Source organism: Misgurnus anguillicaudatus, chromosome 16, assembly GCF_027580225.2.
Source record: "Misgurnus anguillicaudatus chromosome 16, ASM2758022v2, whole genome shotgun sequence".
Classification (NCBI taxonomy): Eukaryota; Metazoa; Chordata; class Actinopteri; order Cypriniformes; family Cobitidae; genus Misgurnus; species Misgurnus anguillicaudatus.
Genome location: NC_073352.2, coordinates 33,770,984 through 33,786,344, shown reverse-complemented (window position 1 = coordinate 33,786,344; position 15,361 = coordinate 33,770,984). Strand labels below are relative to the sequence as shown.

At 34.7% G+C, this 15,361-nt stretch overlaps 1 protein-coding gene across 2 annotated transcripts in view; it reads right to left on the bottom strand.

Annotated features, from left to right (window-relative positions):
* The window catches only part of npm1b (nucleophosmin 1b), a 43,877-nt gene extending 28,654 nt beyond the window's left edge, over positions 1-15,223 (bottom strand). For both annotated transcript variants that reach the window (XM_055178319.2, XM_055178320.2), the window contains exons 1-7: positions 15,094-15,223; positions 14,547-14,632; positions 13,872-13,991; positions 6,953-7,046; positions 6,071-6,165; positions 618-706; positions 225-279 (exon numbers count right to left, since the gene is read on the bottom strand). In XM_055178319.2, the coding sequence (XP_055034294.2) occupies positions 225-279; positions 618-706; positions 6,071-6,165; positions 6,953-7,046; positions 13,872-13,991; positions 14,547-14,632; positions 15,094-15,142 (588 nt within the window). In that variant the 5' untranslated portion in view covers positions 15,143-15,223. The remainder of the gene's footprint in view (positions 1-224; positions 280-617; positions 707-6,070; positions 6,166-6,952; positions 7,047-13,871; positions 13,992-14,546; positions 14,633-15,093) is intronic.
* Positions 15,224-15,361: the final 138 nt, after the last annotated feature.

The following is a 15,361-nucleotide window of genomic DNA, read 5'->3' as shown; positions in this document are numbered from 1 at the left end:
ATGACACATGAATGTGAGAGACAAAATGCATGTTATGTGGAGAGACAGGTAGAATGAAGTGTGCGCTGTAAGTTGATAGGATAATTAGAGTTTATGTTGAATGTGGGTGCGGGGGGTTAACCTCTACTCTCTCTACGTCTCTCTCAGGCTGAGACTGGCACCTGCTGGCCAGTCAGGTGTTTCCTTCAGTTCAGGATTTATTTAAACACTGAATGAAAACTCACTTTTTGAGACGCTTTGATGGGGGCCTTCTTTGCCGTCTTTTCATCCTCATCGTCTCTACATAAACAGACAGACAGGCAAGAAAGTTTATGATACACATCTTAAAAAAAAAAAATTATTAATACAAGTTTTAAAGGAATAGTACACCCAAAAATTAAAATGTACTTGTGTTGTTACAAACCTGTATTAATTAAAAAAAAAGAGATTTTGAGCAATGCTTTTAAGGAAACCATTTTTGAGCATCACTAAACGATGGAAGTCAATGGTGCTTCTGTTTCCAGCTTTACAAATATCTTCAGAACAAAGACATTCATACAGATTTGTAACAACATGCGGGTAAGTAAATTCCTTTTTGGGTGAACTATCCCTTTAACTGTGCTATATCGCATATTCACTCTTCGTTGTCGTCTTCCTCCTCGTCATCATCTTCCTCACTCTCCTCATCTGAGTCTTCATCTTCATCCGAGTCCATTTTTAGCTTTTTCTAAAAAGACCAAACAATATTACTGGAAACAGACTAAACTACACAATCATAAAATTGAATGCCTCTTTTTTAAATATTTGTAAACACGCATAACATACATTAATCTTTAGTCATGCTGCCAGCATTACGGCTAAACGTTACGGTGAAATTTAAATTCGCAACATCTCCTAACTGAGGTAAAATCATAGTAATTTACAGCCTCTTCTGGCTTGCTGCTTACGAACTCCAGGATCATTTCTAAGAGCAACACTCTTTAAACAGACACACTGATGGCAAGCTGTTACATGCTCCTGACACTTATCGAAAGGATTAAGTGTGTATTGATTCTGAACAATGTGTCTCTTTATTAAAGTAAACATGGTAACTGTGAAATGTCAAATTTTCATTGTAATTTCTCATGAATTTTAAAAGGTTTTCTCTGTGTACTATAATTTCTACATTTATGTATCATTTAACCGTTTGCATAAGGACAATATTTGGCCGAGATACAACTATTTGAAAAACTGGAATCTGAGGGTGATAAAGATGTACAAATGAAGTCCTTAGCAACACCTATTACTAATGATAAATAATTTTTTATAAATTAATGGTTGGAAAATTACAAAATATCATCTTTACTTAAAGGTGCAGTGTGTAAATTTTAGCATCATCTAGTGGTGAGGTTGAGAATTGCAACCAACGGCTCAGTCCACTGCTCACCCCTCACTTTTAAAATGCATAAAGAAACTACGATAGCCGACATAGAAAAAAACATGTCATCGTCGGAGACAACTTAGTAGGGATGGGACGATTACCGGTTTCACGATTAACCATGATAAAATGTCCTGACGGTTAGTATTATCGTTTAAAATGTAATTTTCATTACAACCGTGTTTGATTACCGTGATTTTGAAAACTCGCGGTAAATCCTGTCCAGCCAGAATGCAACATTAGTTTTTGTGCGAGAAGGCGTGGCGGATGCAGTAACAGGTGCACTGTGTTTTAATGCGTTGCTTATGTGTGCATTTGATGTTCTTATTTAAGCTACTCTTCATTAAAACAGGTTCATACATCTCAGGGCTCCATGTTAATGTTAAATTAATATGCAGGGGTGTCCAATACAACCAGTCGATCGCAAATGCAATGCCGGTAGATCGCACATAAGTTAATAACTGTGTATGCTGCTCCACGCCTCCACGAGCTTCGGAAAGCAAAGCGCCAAATTGGCATTATGGTCTTAGAAGTCTTTTTGAGTTGTTGCGCATTTCTTCTCAAGTGTGTTTTTATAAATCTTATGCCTGCCCGCTGCAGCGGAGTCGTCTAACTTCCGAAATTTGGATGCACATACATGCTGGAGTTGATTCACACGTACGGTGTATGTGCGCGCGATCGATCGACCAACCGAACGAGAGAGAGATGCTTCTGATAATGTTGTCAGTTTATTTCATCAAAACCGCATCTCCGCTATAAGGACTCAGCATGTACTCAAGGATTTTTTTTAAATCCTCAAAAAGAATGGTGTAATGACGACAGCCCTAAATTCAACGTAGAGATAGTCCTCGTAACACACATTTAAAGTGTTATTAAAAAATGTAACAGTGTTTTGTTAAAAAAAAATTTAGCGGGTAGGTCTTGTCAGCTTTATCATTTTAAAAGTATTTAATGATTAATTGATTTAATGTTTATGCTTTAAAAAGTGCATATAGCTGCTAATTGTATTTGTTGTTTTCTGATTTTCAAAAATAAAACTTGTTAAAATGTTTTCAGTGTGTGTATCAGTTGAACATTTCCATCTCAATTTAAGAAAACCATGATAATATTGATAACCGTGATAACTTTGGTCACTATAATCATGATATGAAATTTTCTAACCGTCCCATCCCTACAACTTAGTAAAAAAAGTTTGTCCGTTAAGGGCTTCTGTAGAAACATGGCGGCACAAAATGGCGACTTCCACGTAAGGGACCCTCGGTGTATAGATAAAATCGTCTCAGTCTAAGGCAGTGGTTCTCAAACTTTTTCTGTGTGCGGCCCCCCTTGTGTACGGCGCATTTCTTCGCGGCCACCCAAAGAAAATTTATGACAAGAAACTGTTTTAAAACTCAACTTTTGATTAAACAAAACATATTAAATGATACGAAGTAGTGCTGTTGGTTAGTAGTCTTATTTTTTTAAGGTTTAATTGCACAGAATTCATGATAAATTAATTTATTTTATAAAATGTCATAAAACTGCCCCCCCCCCCCCGACACCATTTCGCAGCCCCGGCCCCCAGTTTGAGAACCACTGGTCTAAGGTAATAAAAACATAAAGGTTCATTATAAAAAGGTCTTTATACACCCCTAATGATATAGTATTGAATATTATTTAGCATTTCTGTCAAGAGTTCCTTCTAAAAATTACACACTGCACCTTTAATATCCTAATGATTTTTGGCATTAAAAAAATTACCCATACAGTGTGGGTGTAACTAGTTACTAAGTAATTAGTTACTGTAAATTAATTACTTTTCCCTTAAAAAGTAAAGTAAGGGATTACTCTTATTTTTCCAGTAATTTAATTACAGTTAGATGTAACTAAATACCGTGTATAGACTGTAAAACAATTATGTGTACTGTAATACAACAGTCGATTTAACATCAACATTTAGGGGTGGTTTCCCGGACAGGGTTTAGATTAATTCAGGACTACGCCTTAGTTATTTTAGGACATTGAAGTAGTTTTTACAAACAAATATTTCAAAAAACAATATTGATGTGCATTTTGAGACAAAACAATGCCACTGATATATGTTAATATGTCAGTGCAAGGTGTTTTGAAATTAAGGCAACTCAATCTTGCATTTTAGTCTGGGACTAGGATAAACCCTGTCCGGACAACTGCCCCATAACATTTCACGTTAATATTCATGTTTTTATGTATCCTTCACACTTTAAATACTTTGGTAAGTTAATAAGACTAATGGTAGCACTCTTGTTTCCAATGCTCACTATCAACTGGTCGTTTATTAGCATTAATATTACTGAGAAATAGCAGATATTAACTCATTCCCCACCAGCAATTTTTTGAAAGGTAGCACACAGCAAAAATATATAAACATACAAATATATCAAATGAAAGAACAGACCCTCTGCTTTTAAACAAACAACAAACAAACAAAACAAAACGGGAGAAAAACGTTTCATCCTTTCAATATTTTTTTCCCTGCTAATAAACTCTTAAATATGGGTATTTTTCTTAAAAAATACAAATTTCTTGGCAAAAAGCTGAAATAATTGCATTTTTATGAAGGAATTTTGTTAGAGATAAGATTAAGATTGATTATCAAAACATATACAGAGTTTAAAATGAGTAAGTAACGTTTTGGCTTCAGTTTTTTTCCTAAATTGGATAAGTGGATAATCACTGTATTGCAGATTAACATAAAAATTCAACAGGAACATTCTTTTAATTGACGAGATAACTTGTCAATGGTGGGAAAAAGTTAAAGCCTTATTCTGCAAAACCAAAATAATAATAAGCAGTAGCTAGAGTATATTGAGGAAAATGTAGTTAATAGTTAATTAATAATATTGGACCCTAAAGTGTGACCAGAATAATTTATGTACTTTTATATGATTTATTCGAGTCATTTCAAGACTATCCTTGTAATAGGATATAAAAAGTATTTAGTAATATATAATTAAATACTTTTTGGAGAGAGTAATTTTTACTAGGGTTGTCAAAAGATTAATCACGATTAATCGCATACAAAATAAAAGTTTGTGTTTGCATAATTTATCAACGTGTGTATTGTGTGTAATTATTATTATGTATATATAAATACACACTGCAAAAAAAAATGATTTTCAAGAAAAAAAAATCTTAGTATTTTTGTCTTGATTTCGGTAAAAATATCTAAGAATTCTTAAATTAAAGACGCTTTTTCTTAATGAGCAAAACGACCCAAGAAAATAAGTCTAGTTTTTAGACCAAACATACCAAATTTAATTTGTGCATAAAGCAAGCAAAAAAATCTACCAATGGGGAAAGCAAAAAAATCTTGAACATTTTTCTTAAAGGGACACTTCACCCATTTGCATTAAGCTTTGTATAGTTAGAACCCCAGTCATGTTTTTAAATGGTCGGGCATCATTTCTGAGACAGGAGAAATACAGATTTCAGTGTTGCACTTCCTTCTTTCAATGATGTAAAAAGTATCATTTTGCATCATTGAAAGCAGAAAGTCCAATATCTTTGTTAAGGGGGTGAGACTACAAACACCCCTTTTCTCGGTCAAATAGGCACCAAATTCGAAATGTATGTTGCATTTTGACTACAAATATGATGCACTTTAAATAAAGATTCATGTTCCTACGGGTGAAATTATCCTTTAAACACTAAATTCAAGAAAAAATGGCTTACCCCATTGGCAGATTTTTTTGCTTGTTTTATGCGCAAAATCACTTAAATTTGATATTTTTGGTCTAAAAACTAGACTTATTTTCTTGGGTTGTTTTCCTCATCAAGAAAAAGTACCTTAATTTAAGAATTTTTAGATATTTTTACTGAAAACAAGAGAAAAATACTAAGAATTTTTTTCTTGAAATTTTTTTTTTGCAGTGCATGTATACATTTCAGAAAAAAAGTTATTTATGTATATTTATTTTTAATGTATAATATTTATATATACACAAACATTTAAATACATGCATGTGTGTGTATTTATATATACAAAAAACATTTACACAGAGTGCCGCATGTATATTATGCAAAAACTGTATGCGATTAATTGTTTGACAACCGCAATTTGTGCAGTAATCCAATTACATAATTGAAGATGTAATTAGTAACGGTAACACTTTATTATAATGTTCATGATTTAACATTAGTTAATGTATTAACTAACATGAACAAACCATGAGCAATACATTTGTTACAGTATTTATTCATCTTTGTTAATGTTAGTTAATAGAAATAAAGCTGTTCATTGTTTGTTCATGTTAGTTCACGGTGCATTAACTAATGTTAACCAAATTTTAATAAAGTATTAGTAATTGTTGAAATTAACATTAATAAAGATTAATAAATGCTGCACAAGTGCAGTTCATCATTAGTTCATGTTAACTAATGTAGATAACTAATGTTAATTAATGAACATTATAATAAAGTGTTACCTTAGTAACTAGTAATTAATTACTTTTTTTACTTACTCAACACTGAACCCATACAATGTATTATTGGCTACTGCTACAAATATACGACTTTTGCCTGGTTTTGTGGTACAGGGTCACATATAGCTTTTATATGTAAATTAGCTTTGTTACGATTGGTTAACCTCTTCACACAATGTGAGTCAATGAACAGCTTTATTTGTAATTTGAGATCAGAGGAGAGGTAGGACACCTGAGGCACTTTGGCAAGGGTCATGTTGGACGGTCTCTTCACTGGTGACGTGTTATTCTCTTCCTCCTCATCCTCATCATCTGATTCTTTCGTGCCTGAACACACCACACAAAAGATCACATCAATAACTGTATTTAAATAAGCAACAGTAGCACAAGACCAAGCATTAACGTGCTTTTTAGGGATCTGATCACAAGTGGTCAGGTGAGACAAATCACTGTTTATATTTATGTTTGATTTTCATGACTACATACATCGCTCACTGCAACATCAGCAAAGTTTCAAACTCTTGTTTAAGCACAGAGGCTGACTGACAGCGAGTCAATTGGGACAGAATATCATTTACACTTGGTTCACATTCCTTTTTGACTACCTCCATATGTGATCCGAAAATGTTTTGAACCCTGTTCACACCTGTGTTCAGCTCTCACCCCAAACACATCTTAATACCAGATGCAAAAAGGGTCAGGGACTAAACACGAACATGTTTTCATGACAAAACCAATGCAGGTTTGACATATCCATGCGGCAGTCTAAAACGTTGTGCTTGTTTAACGTCCAGAAGATACAACTCACATGCGGAAAGTGTCTGAAGTACACGAGCAAACATATGGAAGGGATTATATCAGGGTAGATGATGTCACATGTTGCCAGTTATTTCATTCTGGCCTGGATTTTGTACGGAGGGTTTAGGGATCTTTCGGTCAGCCCGAAAACTCCCATAAACATCAGGGACAGTTGACATCTCTTTAGTCTCAGCTGTCTCTGATTGGCACATGGTTTGGTGGTTGTGTTCATTACAAATATGATTACAATTTTAACCGTTTCTAGATCGTAACACTTTTAGGTCACAGTGACAAAGTGCAGACAGAAGGTACTCACTGACGAAATGTTGACCGCTGATGTGGACCGGCCCTCCTCCCGACTGCAGGCGGAAAGATACAGGAGGTGTGACCTCGAACCCTCCCAGACTCAACTGGAGAGTTGAACATACACATGTTGTTATCCAGCCTGAGCAGACATTGATCTCTTCAATACAATAACAAAACTTGATAAATAAGCTCATTTGTAAGTCAAGAAAATAGCCTGCAGCTTATAAAACATCAAAGTCAAGATGTAGGCCCTATATAATTAGGCTGATTAAAGGAATAGTTCACCCAAATATAAAAATTCACTCAATTTACTCGCCTTCATGCCATCCCAGCTGTACTGTATATAAATGCCTTTCTTCAGTCAAACACAAACAACGTTTTTAGGGGGGAACCCAAGACGTTGAAGCTCTGTTGTGTCTCTAAATAAGTCGCATGCTGTCTTATTTAAATGTAGCAGTAGTATGGGTTTTGGTTTAAACTTAGTAACTCGATTTTACTTACAAATGTATCATTTCACTTAAGAAGACATTCGAAGAGTTTGGTTCCAAAACACATAATTTGGGTAAAAACATGTTTTCTATACCAAGAAAGTGACAAGATGAAAACCAATATTTTCTGTTACAAACTTTCACATAGCATCTTTAGGTTTAATAACATTAAAAATTCAAATCCATAATTTGATTTTCAAAGATTTATTAGAGAAACAGATTATTTTTTCCACAAAATGCAATAAATCCATGAATTTTTTTTTCAAAACGCTATAAATCTATTGAATCAATATATAAATGTGCATTCATCTTTGCCATATTATAGTCATTTAGTTGACTAGTGGTATACACTGATTAAAAAAATACACATTAATGGCATTAATCAAAACACTTTGTTATATTAAGAACACTGTCATGGCTGCGGTTATAATTAGGATGTGGTCGATTAATTTTATTGACAGCGATCAGCTGTAAAATGTTTTGGTCCTGCTCGATTTTCGTTAACTTCAAGTAAAATAATGGAAAGTTTTTCATAAGATCCCCTGGGGTCAATGTGTTAGCATGACAGAAGCTTGATGCTGTCGGGAAAACAAGCAACAGCCGGCATTTTTCTGTCTTCCGAGTGCCTCTCGCGTAAATTATTCGATTTTGATGGCTTATGTTTTTTCCCCGTCACAGAAAACCACCACAGGTTTATCAATGCCATCAAAAGTATTATTTTGTTTTTGTTTGTTGATGACGATGTACAAAGTATATGAGGAAAACTAGGATTCTGTGTATTCAAGAGCCGCCCTTTTTTAATGCCGTTTATCGCGTTTTGGAACAAATATTTATTTACCTACTGGAGTCGTTGGATTACATTAATGACTATGTGTTTTTTACACTGATCTATATAAATGACTGGATTGCGCATGACGTCACAACTGTGAAGCCACCGCGCCGCCATGTTGGTACACCCAAACATTCTATTAAATCAATGGACGCGATCAGATTTTAATGATAAAACATCACTTTACTAGTCTTCGTTTTTATATCTGAAGTTACCCTGTACATTATTACAACACAAACGTCCTAAGCATGTACATAGTTATTTACTGAAAGTTTTACATTTTAGTTTTTAATCAGTTATTATACATTCATCTTCATTGCAGTATCAGATCAGCAGACAGACCGCAGCATATTTAGTATTAATGACAAACGTGCTCATTCTGAAATCTAAATAAATAATCATACTTAGTTTGTACCGTATGTGTATGCAATAATTTGCTGGTTTTATGTTTTCTAAACTTACAAGTTACCTAAACTTATTTAGAGAAATAACGCTGACCGTATAGCTGAATGTCAAAAAAAACTTTATTTATACCCGTGTCATTAACAGAACACAGCAGACACACTCACCTTAACGTTTTTTTATAAATCCATTTTCCTGCCCGATTAAAGCATAAACATTGCAAATAACACCAGAATTAGCAGTTAATTTACGTACACATATCCTAAAAAAAATCTTGCGTGACTGATACGCTGTAAAGCGGGTGAATTTAAAACATGATTTTGAATGGAAGTCAATGACGCCGTCTGCCGGTTGGGTATACCAAGATGAGTGCGTCTGTGGAGGGAAAAACCCGCTTTGCGCCGGTGCAAAATACGAAATGATACATGTGTCACTGACAAAGTCAATTGCGCTGGGTGCAAGATAGGGCCCATAAAGTGATGGATGCAAGGAGGACCTAGAGACAAAAATGCAATATAATATAGATATCTATCTTTTCAGTGGTGTATAAAGACCTGACATAATGAACCGTTATGTTTTTATTACATTAGAATAAGGCGTTTTTATCTGCGTAGACCACGTGGTCGCTTGTATGCACTGCAAAAAAAATTTCAAGAAAAAAAAAACTATTTTGTCTTGTTTTCAGTAGAAATAACTAAAATTCTTAAATTAAGATGCTTTTTCTTGATGAGCAAAACGACGCAAGAAAATAAGTCCAGACCAAAAATATCAAATTTAAGTGATTTTGTGCATAAAACAAGCAAAAAAATCTGCCAATGGGGTAAGCAAAAAAATCTTGAATATTTTTCTTAAACACCAAATTCAAGAAACATTTGCTTAACCCATTGGCAGATTTTTTGCTTGTTTTATGCACAAAATCACATAAATTTGATATTTTGGTCTAAAAACTAGACTTATTTTCTTGGGTCGTTTTGCTCATTTACAAAATACATCTTAATTTTTAGATATTTTTACTGAAAACAAGACAAAAATACTAAGAAATTATTTTCTTGAAAATCATTTTTGCAGTGTGGAAGTCGCCGCCATGTTTCTACAGTAGCCCTAAACGGACAAACTGCTCTACAGAGCGCATTTTGTTACTACGTTGTCTCAGATGACGACAAGTTTGTCCTGTGGCAGCTACCGTAGCTTGTTTTTGTTCTTCGAAAGGGAGGAGTTAGGGGCGTGCACACCAAGGCATTTAAACATGGCTGAAAACGCCAGGCGGACACCGACTGTAGGCGCTTGTCAGCTTTTTTCAGCGAGCGCTTTGGTTGCTATGATACTTCTGCTTTGCTTATCAGCTGTTGTACGATGCACCGGTTGGTTGTGGTGTAGTTTGTCCCACCTCTCTTACACTGTGATTGAACAGCCGAGCGAGATGTGACATTGACGAGCTGAACGTACCCAAAGTAGAACACTTTTCAATTCTTGGAGCTCAGTGCCGAAAAAACAAAAAACGCGGAATGCCGGCGCTCAGAGTGGACAAAACGCTTTTTTGAAAGCACCACGCTCCATCGAAAACAATTTTAAACGTTTTGTGTGCATGCTACAGTACACAGCAAGAAATGATTTTCAAGAAAAAAAAATCAGTTAAATTAGTATTTTTGTCTTGTTTTCAGTAATAATATGTAAAAATTAAATTAAGATGCTTTTTCTTGATGAGCAAAACGACCCAAGAAAATAAGTCTAGTTTTTAGACAAAAAATATCAAATTTAAGTGGTTTTGTGCATAAAACAAGCAAAAAAATCTGCCAATGGGGTAAATTTTTTTCTTGAATTTAGTGTTTAAGAAAAATGTTTAAGATTTTTGCTTACCCCATTGGCAGATTTTCCTTTTTGCTTATTGTATGCACAAAATGACCCAAGAAAATTAGTTGAGTTTTTAGACCAAAAATATACAATTTAAGTGAATTTGTGCTTAAAACAAACAAAAATACCTGCCAATGGGGTGAGAAAATTTTTCTTGAATTACATTTGAAAGAAAACATTTAACTTATTTCAACATTTTAAAAACTAGACTTATTTTCTTAGGTAATTTGCTCATCAAGAAAATGCATTTTGATTTAAGAATTTTTAGATATTTGTACTGAAAACAAGACAAAAATACTAAGTAAGAAAGTCATTTTTTGCAGTGTGAGTCCAGCACGCGTCCATTTTTGGAGACCCGCTACCGCCCATACCCGCAGCACCAGATCTGACCCATCACCCGTGATAATATCAAAATTAAATCCAATCCAAAATTAACTCTTTCACCACCATTGACGAGATATCTTGTCAATTAAGAGAAAACGCTTCCTCGCCAATGACGAGATTTTCCGTCTTTCCGCAATACCGCTATTATCCACCAAGTGGCGCCCTTCCGCAACTTTTATACCTGGAAGTATTGCCCTATGGCAAGCGGCTGCATGTCCGTGTTTGTTTTAAAGATCGCTCTGAATGGGATCTCTATGAAAAGTCCGTTACAAAAATTGAATTCTCTCTGCTTTTTGCTCAAAATGTGGTGTTTTTGCAGAAACCTACCCTTATTCAAAAGCTGATTGCAAAAGAACCACTGAAGGTAGGATGAAACGTTTTTTTTTTTTTTTTTGAAAGCAGAGGGTCTGTTGTTTCATTTGGTATATTGTATGTTTATATATTTAAAGAAGAAAATTTTCTGGAAGGCATTAAACTTTGGTGAAAATCATGAAAAACTCTGGCGCTGGCTGGCAACTTTTTTAAAAAACGCTGGCGGTGAAAGAGTTAAGTCCAATATCATATCATTGTTGCGTATGTTATGGTAATGTAGACATACAAATATTGCACATATTTTCATCCACCCGCATCCCTTCCCGTGATTTTTAGGAATGTCACAAATCCACCCGTTTTAGCCACATTTCGTTGTAGGACTCTGGTGTGGACTGAGATGCTGGTTGCAATTCGCATCCTCACCACTAGATGCCGCTAAAATCTACACAGTGCACCTTTAAACAGAAAATGAAATGGGGTTGTTTTTAGCTAAAGTTTGTGTTTTTCTCAGATATACATCTGAGATGCATCAATGCTAAAACAAATGATATACATCTAAATGGCATGAGAGTGAGTAAATGCTGAGAAATCTTTTGGGTAAACTTTTCCTTTAATGGTCACGTCCAATAAGACTAATTTAAAAGGAGCACCTCTTACAGTAACTTCTATCCTGGTATCCCGGTACATGTTACAAAATCCTTAAAAAATCAAGATCTTATCTTTGCAATTCTTGTTGCTGCCGGTAATGGTGCAAAAACACACAGAAATGAAGTTATTTTCCCATGTCAAGTACATTTTCTAAAATTGGCATCAGTGCTAAAAACAACTACAGACTGATGATGTCCCCATCTTACTGGGTTACAGAATTTAATCCCGCAAACAAGATTTTCATTTCCCAGAAACACCTCACAACTGGGATCCGTCCCGATCGGAGCATGCCAGTATACTCGATGTCAGACAGGCCTACAGCTAAACATCAACTCTGTTAGGACACAATTGCGCAACTCTCGCATTACAAGCTGCAGCCAAAGATTGTGAATGAACATACCAGCACGTCAGGCAACAGCGCATGCGTCCATGGCAACCAGATGTAAACAGATGAAGGCGCGATGGTCTGGTTAATGCTTTAAGTGACAGCTATGTAATCGTTGTAATTACGCTGAATGGCGAGCAAGCCCTCCGATCCAAAAAAAATCATAGATGATCCATTTCAACACAAACGCTGATTGATGCTTTGATTGTCTATCGAGTAATCGAGAAAAAACGTTGTTATTAAGGCTTTATTACTGCTCAGCTCTTTAAAGCAAGATATCCCAAAGTTTCAATTTATAGTTTCAAGATATCCCAAAGTTAAACTTTATCCTTTAAAGCTGATGACTGCAAAGTTAGAACAGAACTTCTATAGCACCATTAAAAACTAATTGCCTAATATTACACCCATTGTACTAATCAAGGTTTAAAGCTTTAACCCTACATATGTTTGTACTGAGCCATAAAACATCCATTCTTCTCAGGGTTCTCTGGAAATGTTTTAATAGCCGAATGTCATGGAGCATACGTGCCTGCTGTCCCGATGATGCAACTATAACCCGGCCCCTTCTAAAAACAATCTGTCAATCACAACTTCTCGGCACAGCTGGAATTTTTATTAGACGCATTCTTCCAATACCATAAATCAACTATAAACAGGAGTCACGCCGCAGTATAAAACAAACTAACAAAATCATTGGCAGTATTAATATCTTTAACAGGACTTAACATGTGCTTGCTGTAAACAAAAGGGAAAATAAAAAAGTTTTCAACTTTACATTATGCACGTTTTAATTTTGTTCTAATAAAGCTGCCGTAGAAAAACATGGTAAAAGGTTTTCATGATTTCATACACATTAAAGGGATAGATTACCCAAAAATGAAAATTGTGTCTTAATTTACTCACCCTCATGTTGTTTTAGACCTGCATACATTTATTTTTTTCAGATGAACACAAAAGAAGAAATTTTGATAAATGATGATAAGCACACAGCTGGTGGAAACCATCGACTTTCCATAGTAGGAAAAACAAATCTTCAAGTTCAATGGAAACTGTCAACTCTGCGCTTACTATATTTTATCAAAACATCTTCATCATCATTTATCTCAATACTTACATAGTATTTTTTATGCTTATCGTCAGAAAAAAAGAAATGTCAGATTATGTCAAAAGGAGTGAACTATCCCTTTAAAGGTGCAGTGTGTAAATTTTAGCGGCATCTAGTGGTGAGGTTGCAAATTGTAACCAACGGCTTAATCCACTGCTCACCCCTCGCTTTTGAAACGCATAGAGAAGCTACGGTAGCCGCCACCAGACAAACATGCCATCATCTGAGACAACTTAGTAAAAAATTTGTCCGTTAAGGGCTTCTGTAGAAAATTGGCGGCACAAAATGGTGACTTCCACGTAAGGGGACCCTCTGTGTATGTAGATAAAAAGGTCTCGTTCTAAGGTAATAAACACATAACGGTTTATTAAGAAAGGTCTTTATACACCCCTGATAATAAAGTTTTGTATATTATTTTGCATTTCTGTCAAGAGATCCTTCTAAAAATTACACACTGCACCTTTAACACGAGTGTTGTATTGTTCTGTTCACAGGTTCTTTAGAAATAAAGACTAGCACACTTACTGAAGGCAGAACGGACGGTTTCAGAACAGCAAGAGTGATTTTGGTCATCTTGCCATCGTATGTCAATCCCTCCATCTCCACGGTGTGAAATTTATCCTCTGCCTCCGACCCCAAACACACCTGAAAAAAAATGGAAAAGAATCAAGAAACTGTTAGGGCAATATACACAAAAAAACACAAAACAAATACAATGTGCACTATAAACAAGATGCATTTTATAAAACACTACTTCTGTAATATTGAACACCTTGTTCTTGGCGATAAATAGTATAAGACGATTATAAAAAAGTCTCTCTACGACAGACAAATGTGAATATAGTTTATAAACATGAAGTAAACTTAGCAGCAAGTCTCTATATTAAAGAGATACAAAAAAACTTGTGATAATACAGACACATTTGTGTCACAGAACTGAGGGATTTGTGTGTTATGATGTTGTTTGTGATGCTCTGTGCTTTTTTCTGCAACATTATTCATCTTAAGTAAAGAATAATTTAAATCAGAACATTACTATTGACACCTACTACGAAATATACAATTATTACACAAAAAAGGGCATGATTTTGAATGTTATGCAGAATATAATTTAAAATGTTAAGTAATGAAGTGACATAAATGTACTAAAATTATAAAGATGAATTAATAATGATAAATGACTAAAATCATCTTTCTCACCGCATTGAGTGACAGCTGATGTTCATTGTCATCATCATCCTCCACCTCAATTCTGTGCTCTTTCTTATCTCCTTTAAGTGAGCAACCTGCATGATAGTAAAACTAGATTTTCATTCTTAAATAAAAAACAAAGTACTACATTCACAGTGTAACGTTAAATATGTAAAAAAAAAAACTCTTATACTGTAAACAATTTCACACACTACACAACAATGTCCTTTACTAAAGTCAAGCTAAAATAAAGGGAAAACACTATTCGTTCTAGCTTTAAAATAATAATAATAATAATGATGATGATGATAATAATGATAATGATAATAAAAATAATAATAATAATAATAATAATAATAATAATGATGACCATTAGTATAGCTTTTCGCAAAAAACAAAGGCAATAAAAGACATAAGGCTAGCTGCATTAGCCCCAATTTACTTTATTATACTGAAATAATAAAGCAGACGCGTGCCAAAAGACCTTAAATGATTGCAACATTATTGTTTTCCGCACATATATGATTATGCAATGTATAGCTTTACTTTCGTTTACCAAATAAATACCTCTGAGGTCTGCTGATCTCTTTAACGTTATCCTCCATTTTTGCGCCACAGACTCTGTAAACGTAGTTCCGGCTTGGAGATTGACACCTGAGTGGACCAATAAGCGTTCGCGGGTGGGCGGTCTTGTCGAAGTATTATCCAATAGTATGCATCATTGATTACAAAGTAAAAGACCCTTTATTTTCTTGTTTTAGCTGCAATATCATATTTGTCCACTAGATGACAGAATATACTAAATATTCAGTCCCTCTTTCATT